Raw genomic sequence first — 23446 nt, forward strand, 5'->3', positions numbered from 1 at the left:
CCTCTATGCAGGTTTTTCCAGCGGATCCATGGCTCAGAAACTGGGCTCGGTGACATAGGTGCTCGGTCATCCACATTTGCAACAACAAATTGCAACCCTCGAAAAAGCTTCCTCCGGCTTTGCAAGATGTGAGAGCCCGGAACATATCAGACACTATCATGGGCGCCAACGTACTATCACTCTGTGTGAGCAATGTACTGACGACCCCTGCTATCTTTATGTCAATATTCCCGTCTTTTCTTGGGAATACTAGTAGTCCTAAAAAAGTCATCATGAAAGCAATCCGTCTATGTTCTTCCCACTTTTGGCGATTACCTTTGCTGAACAACTGGTTTTCTGGCTTGTCGAATCCTCCTATGTGACCATATCTTTGATATATGAAACTCATGCTGCAAAAACCTTTTGCCAAGTCAGGGTTATGAATTGTTCTGACTATCTTTAAGGAGTCCAGAAACCGGTGTATTGCTACAGCTCTTGGAGCAATCAGATATTTGTGCCTCAAAGGGGTCTCATCGCTGCCGATATACCCTGCTATTTCTTCTAAAGTTGGGGTAAGTTCAAAATCTGAGAAACGGAAGACATTGTGCGCAGGATCCCAGTGGGGAACTAGTGCCCTTATGATATCTCCTCGTGGCCTGATATCCAACAAACTCGTGAGGCCTTTCAGATACTTCTTGATTTCGTCATGCCCTTCTTTGCCTAAATCATTCCACCAGAGCCGCAATTGGAGGGGGATTTTACTCATGATTGAAAAGGGTTCATTCGGAGTCGTGCTCATTCTGCACATTTATTAATAAGATTTTAACAAACGACACTTATTCTGATAAAACAAAAGTATATGCGATTTTTTTGAATTTTGAATTCTCGTATATATAAAAAAAACTTTCTAAAGAAGTCAATAACGGAAAATATTTTTGATTTTTGTTTCGAAAACTGGGAGCCTAAAAGAACTCTCTAGACCTTTGGCAAGACAAATACTTTTGCAACAAATAAAGATATATATACATTTTTTGAAGTAAAGAAAGACTTTTTTTTTTGAATTTTTCATATATATATACACATATTTGCAACAAATAATAGAAGTAAAGGCAAAATAAGACTCCCCTTTTTTCTCTTTTTTTTTATTTATTATTATTTTTGAATTTTCATAAAAACCATTTTAATTTTTTTTTATTTTTATGGCAAGACAAACTATATATTTCTATTTATATTTAAAAAAAAACAAAACAGAATAATGACTTTTCGAAATTTCGGCAGGGTTTTGACAAACTATAAATTCCGTGCATTTATTTTTTCAAAATAATCAATCAATTCCCTAACCGTTATTTCTTTTTTTCCACAATTTTCCCAAATATTCAAACATCGGTCAGCATGCGGGCATGAGACAAATAAATGCACGGAAAACAATAGGATGCATCAGAATGGTCTTTTCATATCAGGTTGCTAGTCCTAGACGGACCCAACCCCTGTGTTGAGTCCCCTAAGTCATATGCAACATGATGCAAATAAGCGTTCCTACTAGGGATCCGGCATGAAGTCACGTTATTCTATGTTCAAAACCTGGGTCGGTGTTCTAGACAGTGTACCCGAGCGGACAACTCGAGTTGAGGAAGGAGCTCCTTTCCGGGAACCAAAAGGCCAACCGGCTTAGAAACTTTCCGAGCCTCTTTTATTTAGGGTATGACACTAACAGAATAAGGAGTCTCAACCAGTGAGCACATCCCCGGAGGTAAGAAGAGAAAGGTTTCGGCACAGTTTATATACAGTTCAAATAATATCAAAACGGTAAAAGCAGCATTTAGCACATTAGGCTCAGAACATGTAATAATCGGATAACAAATAAAGCCAAATAATAACAATTATTCTAAGCTCGAACTCTTAACCCTGAACCAGTGGTTCTGGGTTAGCCGTTTTAACGATGTGTTTAGTTCTTGTCACACCTCCTTTTTCCGCGCCCGAGAGGCGCAGGGGGAGTTTTTCCAATTAAAGGACAATCGAAACGGGGATGGTTTATTAATTTCAGAGTCGCCACTTGGGAGATTTAGGGTGTCCCAAGTCACCAATTTTAATCCCGAATCGAGGAAAATAATGACTCTATATTACAGTCTGCGTACCAGAAATCCGGATAAGGAATTCTGTTAACCCGGGAGAAGGTGTTAGGCATTCCCGAGTTCCGTGGTTCTAGCACGGTTGCTTAACTATCATATTCGGCTCGATTATCTGATTTTATACAAGTGTGAGCTTATGTGCAAAATTTAACTTTTAACCGTTTTTATCATTTTACTGTTTTTATCAGGAATTACAACGTTGTGAAAATGTATCGCGAACCGCGTTACAATCAATGTATCCATGGTCGTCGACACACTTTGACTCCGTTGAGATTGGGATTTGGGTCACATCAATGCGCACCCGAGTTTAAGAAAATTAAATTATTAAAGACGCGCCTAAAGCGACTAGCGTATTTCTTTTGGGTAAGACCGTGGAATTTTACTAAACGGTCCATCCCGAAATCCAAATAATTTCTAAAGCAAATATTTACTGAGTGCCCCGCAATTTGTATTTTTGTTTGGCGAGGCTCATCTCGTTCTTTATTTTTTAATGAATTTGCAACGTCATGGACATGCATCTCGAACCACGTCACAATCAATGTACCCGTGATTAGAAACACATTTCGACTCCGTTGAGAATTGGATTTGGGTCACATAAATGCGCACCCGAGTTTAAGAAGGTAAGATTTATTAAGGCGCGTCCTAAAGAGTCTAACGTATTGTTATTTTAGGAGGGTTGTGAGATTTGCTAAACAACCCGTCCTGGAACCTAAATGCTTCGATAATATACATTTAAACAAGGGCCCCGCATCTGCACGTTGTGTTTATTTTCATCGAGGCTCATCTCGTTCTCATTTTAAAAGGATATCCTATAGCAACTACGTTTCTTATCGCGTTTGTCCTTATCAATTGAAAACAGTAGATAGTCCTAATTAATTATATGCTTGCAAGTTGTTTGTAACAACATTCAGGAACGCCTAAAATCAAAAACGAGGCTGTCCGAACAAATAATCACGGGCCCAAATCCAGCCCAAGCGTGATCGGCCAGACCTGGGCCACTGCTTGTTCGAAGCAGGCCGGCTTGGCCTGTTTTGGCCTGAACTCGACCTTTGTGAGGTTGAGGCCCTGAATTTGTGTTCCGGGTCTTAAAACATGGTTTTAAGAGTCATATATAGCAATTTATTGGAAAGGAAAGAACTTAGTTAGTGTACGAATTTCATGCTTGGCATACATTACAGGCTTATACTACACTTTTGAACTAAATATGAGATACAAACTACTGCCTTGGGCATACTCTCATCACCAACCTATATGCACATTCTAGCATTCAACTACCATACATTGACATTTATAGGCATGAGACTAACTCTAGTACCCAGAACAAAATGTAAAACTATTACACATTGCATGAATATTTAATGTAACAATCTATATCTATAAAAAAAACATTCTTCAGGTCTTTCCTTTACATTCATGCTCAAATTTCCAGCTACATCTGACAGTGTCTTAGGTGTGTACCTGGTATAGAGGAACAGAAGAAGAAAGGAATGATCAGCTGGGCAGTATGCAGTACATACAGCAGCAGCAGATACACAGCAACAACACAGCAACAAGCAACTAAACCAAGTGTTTTCCACAGCCACAGATAACCAACAATATCTCCCAGAATACAAGGACTAGCAGATAGTCGAAACCAAGCCAGCAATCCCAGGAAAGAGTAAGGAAATAACAGCAGTAACTGAGGGTTCAAATGCCGTAAGACTAACAGTTCAACAACCACAAACAACTCAGCCAATGCAAGCAACAGAACTTGGCCAAGACAGCTTTGACCAATATGCACTCTTGTACAACTTTCAGGCAGTGTTTGGTTACAATGTCTATTGGACACTACCTTGTGTTTATGCTATTGTGATTTGGGACTCACTAGACCTCTCTTCAGACTAAAGTTTTTTTTCTCTCTGAAGACTCCAAAATATATTTTGTTTAAGTTCTCAAATGGCTTATTTATAAGCCAAATGAACCAGTGCAGTTAAGCTGCCCTTTTTGCTGCAACTTGCAGCCTGCCCATACCCCTTTAAGCCCCATGCCTAAGCATCTTTTGGTGTCAGCCCCCTTTATTCCCCACGCCTGGTTTTGTTTAATCAGGAGTTATGGGCATCATTTTATTATTCAATTTAAGCCCCATACCCTTGTGTCTTGTTCCCCCATTGGCATTAGTTTAATCCTAATTTAGTACCCCATTTGTCAGCTCACTTAAACTAATTACTTCTGTTCTTTTTAACACCCCAGAATACCCCTGTCAACCTTGATTATTACTGCCCCTGCCTATTGCAGCATCAGGGCATTTTTTGAACTGATGAAAGTTCGAACTCAAGACTGCCTGGGCTGAACCTTTTCAGTCAGTTTTATAGTGCAAACAAACCATTTCAAACAATGCTGGGGCATTCAGTCAATAGCAAGGTTCAATTAGTCATGCGACATTATTAGCTCATTCGACTCATTAGTTATAGAAAACTGATCGACGACATTTATCGAGTCGACTATACTAATCATAACAGGTAATAATCAGTCGTTCAAATAAACAACACATACAGGGACCTAAAGGGCATCAGACAGTTTTTGTTCAGTTACTAGGGCTATATGAATTAATTCGCTTGACGACTACTCTAATCGAACATGCACATCACAGAATACATTCAAATCATACACAGAAAACAATTGACCAAATAAAAGGTCTTTACAGAGATGAAAGAAGTCCGAATGAAAAATAACAAAATAACAAACAAACACAAAGAGATATGCTGACCACTTATTTAGAAATAAAACAAAAGAAAGGAAAACTTACCAAAAGTGTTTAAATCAAACAGACCCAAATCTGATTCAACCTCGAACTTTTGAGGCCGAACAAACTTTAATCAGGGTGTTCTCACATGAGAACGCCTTGATTAAGGTCTATTAGACCTCAAACCCATGTCCAAACCGGCCGGATTCCCCAGGTGCATGTGTTCTAAAGTCTGGATTTCCAGATCTGATTTTTAGGGAGTTGTGGGTAGATTCGGACCAAGCCAAGTTTGGTTTGGTCACGAGGAAGGTCAGGGGAGTGTCTGGTATGAAGATGGGATGGTTTGGCATAGATCCGGGTTCGACTCAAATCTTCAAATGAAGATTCGAGACGAACGGAAGTGATTCGAGGCTCGTGGTTAGTGGATTCGTGTTCAGGACAGTGAGGTGGTCCTAGGGTGTTCAGGAGGTGGCCACCGGCGTCCATGCCGCCGGCTTTAATGGCGAGGGAGACGGGGGCGGCTAGGGTTTCTAATGGGAGGTCTGGGTTTGAGCTTGGGGACGAAGGGGTGGGGTGTTGGTATAGGGGGCGTGGGTATAAGGGAAGGTTTATATACGGAGTAGGGGATTGGATCTGAGCCGTTAGATCAAATGATCTCAATGGCTTGGATCTGATGGTAAGAAATGAGACGGGGTCGTTTGGTAGTTAAACGGGGTCGTTTGGTTTAAGTGAGGGGTTGGGTCGGATTGGTTATTGGGTCGGGTTTGAACACGGGTTGCTGAAAATGATCCTGGACCGTTGGATTGGATTGATTGGAACGGCTGAGATTGATTTGCCTGAAACGACGTCGTTTCAGGAGGTGCCAGGGCAGCCGGTTTGGACCGGGTCAGATCGTTGGTTTGGGCCTGTTTTTGTCTTATTTTTTTTGGGCCCAAATTGATTTCAACTTTCTTTTGTTTTCCAATTTAAAGAAAAATAAAAATAAAAATAAAAATAACTAATAAAACAAATGAAATTAAAACAAATAACAATATGGCATTTCAACATAATTATCATACCAAGTAAGTTAAATCACAACCTAAAACGGACGATGCACATATATTTATATATTTTTTTGAATTTTCTTTTAACGCCACATATATTTTTTGTATTTTTGTTTGATAATGACTAGATGCAAAATGGACAGACTCACAAACGACTAACAACACATGTCACGGAAAGATCGAAAAATTGTACAGCGAAGCCTTTTGCCACTATTTTTATTTTCTTTTGGAGCGATTGTCCGTGAAGCAAAAATCACGTGCTTACAGTGCTAATAACAAATTAGGGGGGAGAGCCCTTAATAGTAGACATGTCTTTAAGCTCTGGGACAATATAAACTATTATAATCTACAAGATTTAGGTTATAAAGGAAGCAAGTGTACTTGGTCTAATCGTAGGTTTGGTAACAATGGCCTAATCATGGAACGCTTGGACAAAGTTTTTGATAATAATGAATGGATACAATGCTTTCCTAACGCTTCTATTACTCATCTACCTAAGACCCATTCTGATCACAAACCTCTTCTTATTAATCTTATTCCTAAAAAGAGTCAGTTATTTGATAAACCTTTTCGATTAGAACCATACTGGTGCAAACACCCTCATTTTAAGGCAATAGTTAGTAGCACTTGGTATAACTCTTATAATCAAGCTTTGTCCACCTTTAAGGATATTGTCGTTAGTTGGAAAAATATTACCTTTGGGGACTTTTTTAAAAATAAGAGCCGCATTCTTGCAAGACTCAAAGGTATCCAAAACTCGTCATCCTACTAATATAGTATTTTTCTTCAATCATTAGAACACTCACTAATTCAGGATTATAACATCATTCTTCGCATTGAGGAAGATTACTGGAAACTCCGATCTAAAATCCATTGGTTAAACGAAGGTGACGCTAACACAAAATTTTTTCATATTGTGGCAACTAACAGGAAAAGAATCAATAAGATTAATTTCTTCAAAAATGACCTTGGCATGTGGATTAATAATCCTGAGGATATCATTAATCACACAAAAAAACTACTTTGAAAAAGCTTTCACAACCTCTCATACTAGTAGCAATTGGAGACATACTAAGAAAGATCCTAGGTGTTTTATTAACTTAGATTTATCCTCCCTAGATGACCTCGTTACAATCTGAAATTACAAAAGCGTATTTTTCTTTTAAACCCTATAAGGCACCCGGGCCTGATGGTCTTCACCCCTTTTTCTTCCAAAATTACTGGAATATTGTTGGTACTCCTGTCACTAATCTCTGCCAAGAAGTTTTCAAAACTGGCATTATCCCTGGAAATATTAATGATACTTTGTTGTGCCTAATTCCTAAGATTCCAAATGCTAATAATTTAAAAAAAAAATTAGACCTATAGGCCTATGTAATACTGTCTATAAAATCATTACTAAGATCATTTCAACCAGGCTGAAACCATTCCTGAACAACATAATTAGACCTTTCCAAAGTAGTTTCTTAAAAAATAGGAAAGCTTGTGATAATGCCATTATTATTCAAGAATTAATTCTTAAAATGAATAAATATCGTGGTAATAAGCACAACATGATTTTGAAAATTGACTTGGAAAAAGCTTTCGATCGTTTAGAATGGTCCTTTGTCTATAGAGCCTTAAGATTTTTTAAATTTTATCCCAATATTACAAAGCTCATAATGAACTGTATTTCTTCTAGTAGAATAGCCATCTTAGTTAATGGCACTAGAACTAGTTACTTTTCACCAAGTAGAGGTATTAGACAAGGTGACCCTATATCTCCATATCTTTTTATCCTTTGTATGGAGATGCTCTCTACCCTAATTAACCATAAAGTTGATCTAGGTTGTTGGGACCCCATTACAATTGGCATCAAAAAGTATCAAATATCTCATTATTTTTTGCAGATGATCTAACCTTAATGGCTCAAATAAATGATAAATCTATTGAAGTCATCAAAGACTGTCTTACATCCTTTTGTCACCTATCAGGACAATCCATCAACAAAGCTAAGTCCAAAATTATTATCTTCGAACATTGCCCTAAGCCTACACAAGCTATCCTCTCACAAATCCTTATGATCAGAGTTAGTAACTCTTTCGGAAAGTATTTAGGTTTTCCTATTACGAGCTCCAAACCTAGGGTCAAAGACTTCCAATTTGTCCTTGATAACATGATTTCTAGACTTAGTACTTGGAAATCCAATTTACTAAGCATGGCTGGTAGATGCACTTTAGCAACCTCTTGTTTAAACTGCCTTCCAAATCACTTAATGAAATACACCCTTCTACCGGCTAAGATTCTTAGTAAAATTGATAAGATCCAACGGGATTTTATATGGGGTACTAATGGTACCTCAAAAAACTCTATCTCATAAAATGGGACAATATCACTCATAACAAAAAAGATGGTGGGCTAGGTCTTCATGCCGCAAAAAAGAAAAACCTAGTAAGCTTGGCTAGTCTCACTTGGAGACTCCTTCACAATACTCAATCAGCCTGGGCAAAAACAATTTTAGGTCTCTATAGTACTAGGAAAGCACTAAAAATAACTCCTTTATCTGGAATAGTATTTTACTAAGTTGGGAAGTATGTACCAAAGGGATTACATGGTTGCCTCATAAATCCTCAACCTTAAGTGTGTGGAATAGTAGCTGGATTCCCCAATCGAATCCACTCCGTCAATGTATTCAGGGTCCTCTGACCCTCCAAGATGACACCCTAACCATAAAGAATATATGGAAGCAAAACACATGGGAGTTATTGATGATAGGCTATAATTACGTATTTTAGTCGATTATTATACTTCTAATTTACTGCACTTTAGTTGAGTTTGCGCTTTAATCGCTAATGTTTTGCACTAACGATGTGTTTTATGCCTTGTAGGAGTGATTCCGAGCTATATAGATGTTATGGAATGAATTCAAGTGATTTGGAGCTTTGAAGTCTGAGTAAAAGCTCAAGGAATTAAGTCGAGATCGTGTCAGGGGTCAACTTTGATAGTTAAGAATAAACGAATTCTCGAGAGGGTATATTGCACACTATCTAGTAAAATACACATAACGTTTTGCTCAGAACTCCATTTTGGCTCCACAATATATGGTTGGAAACCTAACTCAAAGGTCTACAATTAGCATGTTTTACGTTTTTCCAAATTCTAAACGGAACAGGGCAAAACGCGCGAGATTTGAGCCAATACGAACAAAACCGGGAAAAAGGTCCAGTTGGGCGGCACAGGCAATGCCTGGCGCCACCTGTGGCGCCAAAAATAGTATGCACAAATAATGGGGCACCGTGGAGGGCGCCTGGCGCCGGTTTGGGCGCTGGTGACGTGAAATGTGTCCTATTTTGCCCGGGACAAGTTTATTTCGGCCCTAGACCTACCCAACTGATATAAAAGCAAGACTAAACCTATTTTTGAGAGAGGAGACGCCACTTTGGAGTAGAGATACACATGGGATCGTGAGGAAGCGAAGAATTCTCAGTTTTTTTCATCTTTTTCTAGTATTTCCAATTGATTCAACACTTATGCAATTGTTTGATTACATCATGAGTGGCTAAACACCCATTGTTCTGGGGTTGTGATTTAGCCATGAATATTGTTGTTTGATATTAGCTTGACCTTGATTATAATTCACTCATATATGGTTGTTTCTTCAATTCTGTGTTGAATTGCTTAATTGTCTGGCCAACAGTTAGGTTCTATTTACTATCTATGTTATGCTTGGGAAAGCCATGTTTATATTAGAGAAGAATTGAAGAGAGTTTGATCTTAACCCTTAGGGGGAGCGGATTTGTGGTTAGGATAGGAATATACCTAGTCACCTTGCTTAATTAAATATCGTGATCTTAATGCGTTCTTAATAGATTGATTTCATAGGAATATAGGCGTTAATCTATTGAGAATAGGTGAGTAGTATTTCGGGAGAAGGCTATGAGAGCATTTATCGATTAATTAGCAACCATAAGTGAATTATATGAAAGGGAGATATAATTAGAACACAATACAAATGATGAATCGGTCACAACTCTGGAATATTTGTCTCTACTGAATACACAACAATCAACTCGTTACTTGATAACTTAGTTATTACTTAGAATTGTAGTATAATATAATCATATTATTGGACTTTGATTTTAGCTGGATTGAATAACAATTTTAGTTATTTAGTAAGTAGTTTACACAAGTGTCTGTGGGTTCGACACTCAACTTATCATTATAGTACTTGTCGACCACGTGTACTTGCTTGTGCATTTGGGAGCAACAAGTTTTTGGCGCCATTGCCGGGGGCTTGAATATAAACTACTTTCTAGTTTTTGCTTTAATTGTTTATTTCGTCTAGTCTAACGTTACTTGATTGTTGCTCTAATCTCAGAAACTTTGATTGAATGCGTAGGGTCAGAAGCCAGGACAGACTCAACGGCTTTGACCCCGAACCTGAGAAAACATTTCACTGGAGGTTGAGGGAAGCAAGGGATACAAATAATATTCAAGCACTCATTCAATTTCCTGTGAACATGGCATAGGAGCAACATATGGCTGTTCAGGAGGTAGCAATGCCCAGTATTGCTAATGTTACCTCCAGCATAGTGAAGCCTAGAATCACTGGGCACTTTGAGCTGAAACAGAGCATGATCCAGCTACTTCATGCAAACGGGCAGTTTATGGGTCTTCCACACGAGGATCCACAGTAGCATATTCTGAACTTCTTGGAGATTAGTGATACTTATATCACTAACGGGATCACTCCAGATTATGTGAGGCTCACACTTTTTCCATTCTCTCTGTTGGGGAAGGCTAAGCTATGGCTAAAGGTAGAACCAGCTAATTCAATTACAACATGGAATGATTTGGCAAGAAAATTTCTGGCAAGGTTCTTCCCTTCAGGCAAAACTGCAAAGATCATAAGTGAGATAGTTGCCTTCAAACAGAAAGCGGGAGAATATTTATACTCAGCTTGGGAAAGGTTCAAAGAGCTACTCAGAGACTGTCCTCATCATAATTAGACGAATGAAGTGTTAGCTCACACGTTCATAGAAGGGCTACATTCTGAAACAAAGATCGTGGTAGATGCTGCAGCTGGGGGTCAAGTGTTGGAGAAAAGCTTTGACGAGATATATGCATTATTGAACAAATTCTCCGAGAGAAATTCAGATTGGCAAGGAGAGATGGGCAGACACACAGAGTAAAAGTCTACAGGGGGTCTTGAGTTAGTTGTCGTCTCAGCATTATCAGCACAGATTTCTACACTGACCAATCAAGTCAACCAGATGAACTTGAGTATCAACAAGCAACAGGTACAACAGGTTCAAGCTTTTGTGAAGTATGTGGAGAGGGTCACATGAGCAATCTATGCCCAGCAAATCCAGAGTCTGTATATTTTGTGGGTAATGCAAATCGAGGCCAAACAAATCAGTATGGGGACACTTACAAAACTTTGCTCTTTGGGAGGTGAAACAGCGGTTGAAGCGGACATTTCGAAATGTTGGAGAAACCACCCAAACTTCTCTTGGGGTGGAAACCAAGGTCCTCAGAATCAATATAGGCCTCAGGCACCTCAACAGCAATATATACCACCTCAGGTTGAACAACAAGTGAGTCCTACAAGTCACCTTGAAAACATGTTGAAAAAAGTGATGGCTGAACAGCAAGCCCTCTCTCAGAAAGTGATGGTTGAACAGCAAGCCCTCACCACAACAGTGAGAAATTTGGAGCGTCAAATGGGACAGCTTGCTAGTGCTCAAAACACTAGACCGGCTGGAGCTCTTCCAAGTGATACTGAGCGCAATCCTAAAGCTCAAGTCAATGCGGTTACCTTGAGAAATGGAAGAGCACTAGAAGAAGTTCCAAAGAAAAAGAAGAATACAGATCATCCTGAAGGAGAATTAGCTCCCAAGCCAGTTGAGAGGAATAAGAAAGATAATAAAGGACCCAAGCCAGTAATTGAGACTAGGCCACCACCTCCGTTTCCACAAAGACTGCAGAAGCAAAAAGATGATGCTAAGTACAAGAAATTCCTAGATATTTTGAGCCAAGTGAAGGTGAATCTGCCTTTGGTGGAAATTTTACAGGAAGTTCCTAAGTATGCAAGGTATCTCAGAGATATTGTGGCAAACAAACGAAGACATGCAGAGTTTGAAACAGTTGCACTTACTGAAGAGTGCAGTGCCAGAGTTCAGAGTAAACTTTCTCCTAAGTTGAAGAATCCTGGGAGTTTCACAATTCCTTTATCTCTTGGAAAACAAGAAGTTGGTAGAGCCTTGTGTGATTTAGGGGCCAATATAAATTTGATGCCATCCTCTTTGTTCAAGCAACTCGGATTGGGGGCGCTTAGACCTACTACAGTCACTTTACAGCTAGCAGATAGGTCACTAGTCATGCCCGAATGAATTATTGAGGATGTGTTAGTTCGAGTGGGAAAGTTTATTCTTCCTGCTGATTTTATTGTTCTTTATTACGATGCAGATAAGGAAGTGCCCATTATTTTGGGGCGACCATTCTTAGCTACTGGTGGAGCAATTATTGATGTGAGAGCAGGGAAGTTAAAAATGAGAGTTGGCGATGAGGAGGTCACTTTTAATGTGTACAAGGTACTTAAGCTTCCTAAGCATTATGAGGACTTGTGCATGATTACTGTAGTAGAATTGAAGGGGATAAACAGAGTCCTTATATGAATTATAGTGATCTAGATGGGACAACTGAGTTAAAGGAGGTGGTATTTCCAGCTGAGCGTGTTAAGGTGATTGAGAAAATAACCAGAGATGAAAGAGGAGACCTTCCGAGAGCGTGCAAAAAGGCTAGACTTCATGGGAGAAAGAAGAAGAGAAAGCGCCCAGCCTGAGCAGAATAGCAGAGTTGTGCCACGACTATAAATAAGGTACTTGTTGGGAGGCAACCCAACCTGTATATCTTTTATCTATTGATTAATTTTCTTTAGTGTCAAGTTTTGTGTTGTTTTTATTTGCAGAGTAGGGGAAGTCTGAGTACCCAAAGTTGAAGTTGAGGAGCATGTTTGATCTTAAGTGTGGGGTCGTCCCAGCCCTTAATATTGAGGATCATGTCCGAGCTAGGTCTGAGAGGGTCTCAGGGAGTATTTCTCACCCTTGTTTTAATATTTCTCTATGATCATGCATCGAGGACTATGCATAATGTAAGTGTGGGGTGGGGAAACTACTTTCTGGAGTATAATTGTTTTTCTTTTATAACTCGTAGTAGACATAGTCTAGGTTACAAATAAATAAATAAATAAAAAGTTGAAAAAGCTCGGATTTTTCCGACGATGGATCTTTTGGACAATTTTCTTGAGGGATTAAAGTCCGATTTAAAAACACCAAAAAGATTTTTTATTTTTTATTTTTTATTTTTTATTTTGAATTTTGAATAGCTAGGTAGTATTCCTTGGTTTTTCTTTGGGCACTGGTTCTTTTCCAAGGATGCAGCTCGAATCCGGCACTTTAATTTCTTTTTAGGAGTAGTTTAGGAAGGAACTGAGTCATTCTGAGATACTCATTGACATGGTTGATGTTGGCACATTAGGCTATGACATACATTCTATTTTCCAGTGTATTTGATTTGAATTGTGAAGCCTAAGTAAAGTAAATAGCCTATTTTGTGACGCCTTTTCTCAGTTGTCTGACTTGTATGCTTCATAGTGCAATGTTGCTTAAATTTCTCATTTAATTGTGCTTGCTTGACTTGAGAGTTGAACAGAACCGTCTTGATTGAGTCATATGTATGTATGAGGATTTGTGATTTTCTATGCTATCATGTGTAGTCTAGAACTTGCCCCGTGTGTTAATTGAAGCAAAATTGTAAGTTGTGTTAATCTAGGAGATGACGTAGGCATTTTCTTGCTTGATCATGGATGTGCTTGTCACATAATAATAGAATTTTCCATTGCTAGCCTCTTTGAGCCTATAGACCTTTCTTTTGGCACCCACATTACAAGTCATACCCCTATTTTGTTCTTAATTTGATATTGATTGAACCTTTACCTTCTAAGGTACTTAGTCGCTAAAAGAAGTAAGGTGAGATATTGGGGAGTAGTTTTCGAGTGGAAACATGGAAGGGCTCGTTGGTGCACTAAAGTTGAAATTAAAAGTCACTAGCCGATGAACTTTAATGTATGGAGTGTGTGAAGAAAAAAAGAGAGAGAAAGGAAAAGAAAAATTGCAAGAAAAGAGAAAAAAAATATGATAGTTCAAATAATGTAGAAAAATATACACCTCCAATTCTTATTGATTTGTGCTAGTGACAAAATAGAGAAGTGCTTAAGTGAAAAGAGGGTTATGTTGTATATGGCAAGTGATTTGGTTGAGAAGAATATGTGCTTGAAGTGTAAATGTAGTGTATTAAAGTACTTAGGAGGGTGAGTCACTATTTTTAAATATATCCTACCCGTCCCTTAGCCTACATTACAACCTAAAAGTCCTAATTGATCCTAGATTTGGCTAGCTTAAATTAGTGGAGATATACACTACGGGCAAGCTTATGGAACGACCACGGGATGCATATGAATTCTTTGTGAGAGTGAGCGAATTTTGTTCAATTATGTGTTGTCCTTAAATTATGTTCAAAAGCATATTTGAATGTGTGGACCAATTTATATTCACTCTCGGTTTGTTGGTGAGGGCACATGATCTCATGAATGATTGGTAATGATGTAACTTTCTTGTTGGGTAAGTGCATAAATTGAGGGTACTTAGTGGTTGCAAGTCGGCTTGTGAGGTTGGGTGGTGACAATTAGGTTATTGGAAATTATTGAATTAAAATATTATACTTGGCCTTGCTTAAACGGGAAGAATGTGAATTTTTGTGTGTTCATGCTTGTGTGCCGGTATTGATCATAGTCAAGGGTATAGTGTGTGGTTAAAAGTTAAAGTGATCCTCTATAATTGATACTTGTACGTAGTTGGGGGGGGTTATTAGATAGTCCAATTGCTCGAGGACGAGCAATGTTTAAGTGTGGGGTGTTGATGATAGGCTATAATTACGTATTTTAGTCTATTATTACACTCTAATTTACTACACTTTAGTTGAGTTTGCGCTTTAATCACTAATGTTTTGCACTAACGATGTGTTTTATGCCTTATAGGAGTGATTCCGAGCTATATAGATGTTATGGAATAAATTCAAGTGATTTGGAGCTTTGAAGTCTGAGTAAAAGCCCAAGGAATTAAGTCGGGATCGTGTCAGGGGTCAACTTTGATAGTTAAGAATAAACGAAGACTCGAGAGGGCACATTGCGCACTGTCTAGTAAAATACAAACCTTTTTCTCAGAACTCCATTTTGGCTCCACAATATATGATTGGAAACCTAACTCAAAGGGTTACAACTTTCATGTTTTACGTTTTTCCAAATTCTAAACGGAACAGGAAAAAATGCGCGAGATTTGAGCCAACACGAACGAAACCGGGAAAAAGGGCCAGTAGGGCGCCACAGGCAGTGCCTGGCGCCACCTGTGGTGCCAAAAATAGTATGCACAAATAATGGGGCGCCGTGGAGGGCGCCTGGCACCGGGCTGGGCGTTGGTGACGTGAAATGTGTCCTATTTTGCCCGGGACAAGTTTATTTCGGCCCTAGACCTACCCAACTGATATAAAAGCAAGACTAAACCTATTTTTGAGAGAGGAGACGCCACTTTGGAGTAGAGATACACATGGGATCGTGAGGAAGCGAAGAATTCTCAGTTTTTTTCATCTTTTTCTAGTATTTCCAATTGATTCAACACTTATGCAATTGTTTGATTACATTATGAGTGGCTAAACACCCATTGTTCTAGGGTTGTGATTTAGCCATGAATATTATTGTTTGATATTAGCTTGACCTTGGTTATAATTCACTCATATATGGTTGTTTCTTCAATTCTGTGTTGAATTGCTTAATTGTCTGGCCAGCAGTTAGGTTCTATTTACTATCTATGCTATGCTTGGGAAAGCCATGTTTAGATTAGAGAAGAATTGAAGAGAGCTTGATCTTAACCCTTAGGGGGAGCGGATTTGTGGTTAGGATAGGAATATACCTAGTCACCATGCTTAATTAAATATTGTGATCTTAATGCGTTCTTAATAGATTGATTTCATAGGAATATAGGCGTTAATCTATTGAGAATAGGTGAGTAGTCCTCGGGAGAAGGCTATGAGAGCATTTATCGATTAATTAGAAACCACGAGTGAATTATATGAAATGGAGAGATAATTAGAACACAATACGAATGGTAAATCGATCACAACCCTGGAATATTTGTCTCTACTGAATACACAACAATCAACTCGTTACTTGATAACTTAGTTATTATTTAGAATTGTAGTATAATATAATCATATTATTGGACTTTGATTTTAGCTGGATTGAATAACAATTTTAGTAATTTAGTGAGTAGTTTACACAAGTCTTTGTGGGTTTGACACTCAACTTATCATTATATTACTTGTCGACCACGTATATTTGCGTGTGCATTTGGGAGCAATAGTTATCAAAGCTCTCAATGACTCTTGAACCAGGGATTATTAAGAAGATAAATGCTACACACTCCACAAACAAATCCTATGATACACCTGTTTGGTCGCTGAACACCAATGGTCTCTTTACGAGCAAATCATGCCACTCCCTCTTAGGCAGTCAAATGGAATGCAACAAGGATTTTACGTGGATTTGGGAAGCTAAGTGCCCAAACAAGTTAAAATTTCTATTATGGAAATGCTACCATAATAGACTTCCAACCAGAAGCTTCTTAGACCATATTGGTATAAACATTGATCCTATATGTTCTACTTGTAAAACTGATAAGGAAACTATTAAACATGTCTTGTTGGAATGCATGGCAGTTAGACAATTGTGGTCACACTTAGGAATTAATCCCAAAAATTGGAATGGTGTCAATAGTTGGCTAACTTATATTCGATACCATAACTCTACTTTTAAAAACCCAATTATCACATAGCACGATCTATTTCCCTTTGTCATATGGACAATTTAGATTAACAAAAACAACAATTTATACAATAACTATGCGTACTTAGCTAGCCTTAAAAGTGCTATTAATTTAACAATATAGTTTAAGCTTTTAACTGAAAAACAAAATACAACGTCAGTAAAAATTTCAATAAACGTTACGTGGAGTAAACCCCCTAGAGGACTCATTAAGCTTAATATTGATGGTTCCTTCAATGAAGACCAATCGCTTTGTGGATTTGGTGGAGTATTCAGAGACAGCAATGGCCAATGGATAGTTGGCTTCCATGGAAACATCCCAAGAACAACACCGCTTCAGGCAGAATTAATGGCCTTGAAAATTGGTTTGCAGACTGCCATTAGACAAGGATTCACTTAATTAGAAGTAGAAACAGATTCAACCGATGTCATTAACTGTTTGGATAATGGAATGATAATGCTAAATGACATTATTCATGAGTGCAGGTTGTTAATGAGGCAGGTGAAGATTCAGGGAATACAACACATTTTCAGGGAGGCGAATAAGCCGGCACACATGCTGGCTAAAAAAGCGCTGAGTGGCAACAACAACAGGGATTTCAATGTTATCTACTACGCTCCTGATTTTGTAACCAATGTCTTGAAATCAGACTTTGAAGGCAAGACTTATGTAGTTAGGCTCGTTAACAAAGATGTTTGCTCTAGACTAGCAGCTCTTGGTAACAAAAATGTCCTTAGAGACATATTTTTGATTTGTAATAGCCAAGTAGGTAATGCCCCTCCGGGCAATATGAACAATATTGTCTCTACTAATATGTGATATATATATATATATATATATATATATATATATATATAATATGATCCCTATTTTGTCAAAAAAAGTTATCTTATATATACATAATATTATATTTATTTATTATTTATTAGAAGAAAAATCGGTTGACTATCAATATAGATTAGCTTGTGTTACAAATTAATCCTCATTCTTGGAAGGTCGTTCAATTTTATTTTATTTATATTCATGTCGTGTAGGATCTGTTTAAAGGTAAAGCGCTCTCTATTATTTTTTTTTTTAAAATTTAGGACTCAAATTCGAAAACCTTAATTAAGGATAGAGGAATATCATTCATTTCGCCATACCACTTGGTGGTTGAAAGATCGATTAATTTTTTTACCTTTTCGAACTTCAGTTATCAAGATATCCTTAGGGTATTAGTATACCTATAATTTTTGCAATAACTTAGTTTTTTTCTTCACTTCAGCTTTGAGATGATTTTAGCCGCCATCGGGGACCAGCTCAATGAGCACATTTGGGCGGCGCTTTCTCAATCAACTATATGACTTATTTAGAACGACGGTGAACCAAGACATGAAGAAGTGCAATGTAAAAGAACGCCTTCTTTCTGAAGGCCTCGGGCAGTGGAAGATGAACAATCGCTAAGTAATAGCCTGAACTAAGAGGAAGTGAAATAATACTTGGTCAATTTTCCGGTATTCATTGAAGACTTCGCACGTACCCCTACGTACAATTTAGGTAATTTATAAGGACTAAGCGTACTTAAGAAAGAGAAAACTTTAGGAAAGAATAGCTAAGGGGAATCCTTCGTTTTAGGAAAGAGATGATAAATTTAGTCATGAAAAAAATCCGTTTGTTTTATACGCTGAGTTGACCCATTTTCGAACCGGCCCAGACCGGTAATAACCCAGACCGGTAGTTAGGGAGCCGGGTGGGCTAGGTTAGGGGGTTGATCCGTATTAAAAAAAATTCAGTTAACCAGACCGGTCAAATTCGCTCAATAAAAAACACTGTTAAATCGATTAACCGGACCGTCCCGGACCGATTCAAAGGCTATTTTCTGGGGGGGAATTTTTAAGTCATATGAATGTTGCCCAATGGGCTGATTGCAAGAATAGCCCTTTTTGGGCCCCTTTTTTTAAAAAATAACACTTTTAGTAATTACTAATTTTGCCCTTTGAAAAACTATAAATACACCTCCCCCCCCTCTTCTTTATTTCTTCACTCATCTGTCATTTCTCAAACTCAAATTCTTAATTCAAGTTAAATCATGCCCCGTACTTCTAGAGTGCGCTCATATGTTTCGGAACACTTGATGTGGTAGAAGAAAATAAAGAAGTTCACAAAGTAAAGTGCAAGAACTGTGGTCGAGTCTTAAATCTTCGTCTAAAGTGGGTGGGCACAGGCTGTTTAAGGACGCATATGAAGAGTTGTCTTGAGCGTCCTTCAGAAATTTGTATTTAAGTTGATTTGAGATAATTTGTGTTATTTTAAAATTATTAGACGTATTTATACTTAATATTTTAGTTTGTTAGATTAATTTGAAGTATTATTATGCAATGAAAATTCGAAATGAAACTATGAAAGCCTTTGAAGCTTGATCTTTATAGTTATATATCAAGTTATTATAACACTCTAGTGTCCAGTATAAGATTTATACTATAAGTTAATATAAAATTATAATAGTTATACAAAATACAAAAAAAATTACATAAACCCGGCCCGGCCCCTTAGACCTATAACCGTTCCGGTTCAATTTTTACCAAGATAGGCCTGATATGAAAAATCGGTAATTGGCCCGATTTTGTAACCGGCCGGTCACCTTTATTCTCGATCAGGCCCGGCCCACCCATTAGACACCTTTAGTTTGTTTTAAGGCTCTCATAAGGCCTTAGGGCGAATTCCTCTCACATTGGAAACTGCTCTCAATTATCCTATATTATTCGTGCACCTACCTACCACAATCCGATTTCAAGTCCTTTATTTTAAAATAGAGGAGTAGTTTAACTTTTCTCTCTTCGGGACTTAGAGAACTTACTTACTACTAACTAATTGAAGGAAAAAAAGATAAATAGAACGAGATTTTTTTTTATGTGGTCAAAAATCACCCGTCGATGATGAATCAGTATGCATTTAGGATAGCACTTCACGAGAGTGAGATCCAAGTGGTTGTTAGTATTTCTTTTTTGTAAGTTATGTTTACTTTAAATCCAACTATATTTTTTCCTTATTTTAATATCCTTTATATTAATATTTGTCATATATCTTTATTCCAGCTCCACCTCTATTTTTTTTCTTTTAGAAAAAGGAACGAGAAAGATGAAGATCCCAAGTGGCAAGTGTAGTTGTTCATTCAATGAAATCAAATAAAAAATGACAACATTCCTTTGGAGATAGTTGCCAGATATGTATGAATTTGAGCCATTCAAAATACTATATAACAATTTTCTATTGGAAAAATTGGTAAAAATGAGAAAAATAAATTGACATAATTGCTTTTACAATAACGTTATTAGTTGATCAAGCTATTATCTCATCTGTCTTACACTCTCTATACTTGACATCAGCTTTATTGGATCCAGCCTCATGAATGATGTCACAACATTCACATCTATCAATCTGGAGGAAAAAAAAAAGAATATAAATAAGAGAATAAATAATTAAATAAAAGAATAGTGGTTAGAATAGAGATTTGTTTGTAATTAATGGTTTAATTTAGATGGCTATAAATTTACTACTAATAATCTAATATTTCTTTATGAATAACGTCGACATTCATCGATGAAATCCACGCAAAATTTTTGTCCATTTTTGTACAAGAATAAGTTAAATAGCCGTCTGCTTGAAATCAACTTGTTATTATTTATTTTAAAAACATAGAAAGAAATGTGCATATCATTGCTTTCTATTTCCTTGTTTATATATGACAATAGTTATGTAACTTTGCAGATTTTTAATTATTCTCTTTATTTATGTTACCTGAATTTTCAAGTCATAGCAAAATGAACAGATCTTCTTATTAAATTCACATTAATTTGGATTATTTGCACCATATGGCCATTTTTTATGACTCTTTAAATCTTGTCCCTCGTTAGTCCAGTGGGCTAAATTTCAGCTTTAAAATAGAGGAATTTTCGGAAATGACTATAGTTAAGTGGCTATTAACTTGATAGCTACAATATCCATATTTACTGGCCGTAGCTACAATTTTGTTGCTACTTGACTGTATCTGATGTATTCACGCGACTGTATTTATAAATACAGTGAGGTAATTCGCCTAATAAATAAGGACTACAGCATATGATTTATTTTGTTTTTGGAAGACAATTTTAGCACACTGGACTAACATGAGACAAATTTATGCATTGGCCTCAAAAAATGGTCATTTGTGCAAATGGCCACATTGATTTCCATGAATAATTCATCATTAGTTCAGTCGGCTAAATTTTGGCTTTAAAAATACTATTGAGAATTTATGAGGGAAAAAAAAGTAGTGAGAGATATAGAAAGTGAAAGACTTACCTCAATGCGTTTAATTGCTGGTGAAAAAACATGAATTTCCGAAACATACTCTGCAGATAAATTTCCAGCATATAAACAAGCTCCAATCCCTCGAGGCCGTGCTCTAATATATGTTGTAAGAATTTCATTTCTTGGAGTTTTCTCAATAGATTTGAAGAAAAATATATGAGGAGCTTCACAAGGATCCAAAGAAGGATTTCTTACATCAAACATATAATGTGGTGGATTAGGACTTTTTTGCCATGTTTTAAATGTTTCAATAGGTCTTTGTATCCAACTTCTAGGCATAATTTTTTCATAAATATGAGCTGAGTATCCCCAAGAAATTGAAAATGTCCAATTACTTGATCTTTTGTGGCATATGGTTTGTTGTAACATTCTTGATTGATCATAATTTGCTGCATTTAAGAGGTGGAAAATTGATTGGGAACGATCCATTGAGGGAAAAATTGGATCAACCATGTCAAAATGGTGAAGGGACATTAATAAAGATTTTGGATGAGATGATAGAAATCCTGATATATTACCACGCAGATCAATCTGCAAGTTATAAATTTCCAAGTATATATATATTAGTAGTAATAAAGAAGAAAGAAAACAAATGTACATGTATATATGCAGATAATTAATTTTTTTTTTTAAATAATGTGTAAATATAAATAGACTGACACTATTTGAAAAATAATGTAAAGTAAACATTAATTTGGGATTGGAAGTAAAGCTTAAGAATTTCATTAAACACATACCCACATTGATGTACAATATGAATTATATGACTAGGGGTGGAGCTAGAACACAAGTTATAGGTTCGGCCAAAACTAGTAGCTTTAATTCAAATCCTATATTTTTTTAAGAAATCTATTGAATATGTATAAATTATTAATATAAAATCCGATAACTTAAACGGACTAGAATTCCAAACTCATAAACTTTAAATTCTAGCTCCTCCTCTAAACGTAACAATATGCATGTCAGCAATGCTTGTAAAAAAATCTTGCTTACGCCACTGTTAAAAGTCTTTATATTACGATAAGGATATAGTCGTGATGTTCCTTTATGGCCGGCGTGTTTAATATGGAGGTGAATGTGAGGATTTTCAAGAATATAAGACACAATTTTCTTTTTCTATCTATTGATAAGACAACTATTTTTATTGTTTAATTTTTGTTCGAAGTTTAAGAGAAGTGAGAGAAACCTCTGAGTAAATTTCTTTGTTTTTTTTTGGAAGAAATTAACATACCTGATGAATACCTTGAAGAGGAGAAAGATTGACACCAATATCAGCAATGCAAGTCATAGTAGTTTTATCAGCAGCATTCAAATAATTATATCTCTTAAGACAATTAATCATATCTTTTGCTAATGCTTTAGCCAAAGGATAACTCAATATAAATCCAGCACCACCAAAACCTTGATTAAATGAGTACCAATAATTCGACAATATAAACTCCGAATGCCCACCAAAATAATAATACTCCGTATGATCATATTGTGCGAGAATATCAACCATATTATCCACGAAAAACACTGAATCGTCGTCCCCCATAACTAGCCATCTTAAACCTTCATGTTCTTCTCTAAACACCTCCATAATCCCATGAACTAATCTTAAAACTGTTGGATCAACATGTTTGGTTTCCGCAACAAGTTTTACAACATTATCTGATATTTTATAAGGTGGTGAATTTATTGACCAAGGTAAAAGATCATCTTTAGGAGGAAAATCTAGTAAAAGATGACCTCTTGTAATATTTGGTCTCCACCAAGATTCAATATAGGATTTTCTATTATGCCATGCTTTTTCTGACCCTAAAATTCCAAAAACAAGGTGGCTAATATTTGTGGCAATATTGGTTTGTGCAACATTTGATTGAGAATTAAATGGTGCCCATTTTGATCTAAAGGAAGAGAAAAGTTGAGAAGATTGACAATTAGAGTCACTAAAAAAGATAATAAAGGTTATGTAAAGGATTAAACCACAAATAAGAATTGTTTTGGAAATGCTAATCACTTTAGATTTGTCAAATGAAGACATGTTTGAGAGACCGTAGAGAGAAGAAGAAGAAGAAGAAAAAGAGAGTGAGAAAATTGTGAAGTAATGCTCATTTGGTTCTTGGTATGAGTTATGTGCAAGGAGTATTTATGTGAAAGTTTTAAATAAACAAAATTTAAGTTATATTTACTGGCTGTGTAAATATTTCTATGCATCGAGTATAATTTTACCATTAAGAAGGGAGTCTTGGAGTAACGGTAAAGTTGTTTAAGTGTGACCTATAGGTCGCGAGTTTGAGTCGTAGAATCAGTCATTGATGCTTGTATCAAGGTCGCATGCCTACA

At 36.8% G+C, this 23446-nt stretch overlaps 1 protein-coding gene and 1 non-coding gene across 2 annotated transcripts; both read right to left on the minus strand.

The window, feature by feature from the left end:
• Positions 1 to 10753: 10753 nt before the first annotated feature.
• LOC142173106 (small nucleolar RNA R71) lies at positions 10754 to 10860 on the minus strand. The gene has a single exon (XR_012702536.1). It is a non-coding gene; the product is annotated as a small nucleolar RNA R71 (small nucleolar RNA).
• A 9158-nt stretch (positions 10861 to 20018) lies between these two features.
• On the minus strand, positions 20019 to 23219 carry LOC107775097 (uncharacterized). Its single transcript, XM_016594777.2, has 3 exons — positions 22350 to 23219; positions 21110 to 21649; positions 20019 to 20206 (listed from the first exon to the last, which is right to left on the minus strand). Exons 1-3 carry the CDS (start codon positions 23142 to 23144, stop codon positions 20108 to 20110), a joined length of 1434 nt encoding a protein of 477 aa, XP_016450263.1. The 5' UTR covers positions 23145 to 23219; the 3' UTR covers positions 20019 to 20107.
• Positions 23220 to 23446: the final 227 nt, after the last annotated feature.

This window comes from Nicotiana tabacum, chromosome 18 (assembly GCF_000715075.1).
Source record: "Nicotiana tabacum cultivar K326 chromosome 18, ASM71507v2, whole genome shotgun sequence".
NCBI classification, from domain to species: Eukaryota; Viridiplantae; Streptophyta; class Magnoliopsida; order Solanales; family Solanaceae; genus Nicotiana; species Nicotiana tabacum.

Bases quoted from the DNA above. Each gene is read 5' to 3' on its own strand.
- LOC107775097 (XM_016594777.2), bottom strand. From the start codon at position 23,144: ATGTCTTCATTTGACAAATCTAAAGTGATTAGCATTTCCAAAACAATT. The intron at 21,650-22,349 runs GTATGTTAATTT...TATAACTTGCAG, and splicing joins CTCTTCAAGGTATTCATCAG to ATTGATCTGCGTGGTAATAT. The intron at 20,207-21,109 runs GTAAGTCTTTCA...TTTTTCCTCCAG, and splicing joins CAGCAATTAAACGCATTGAG to ATTGATAGATGTGAATGTTG.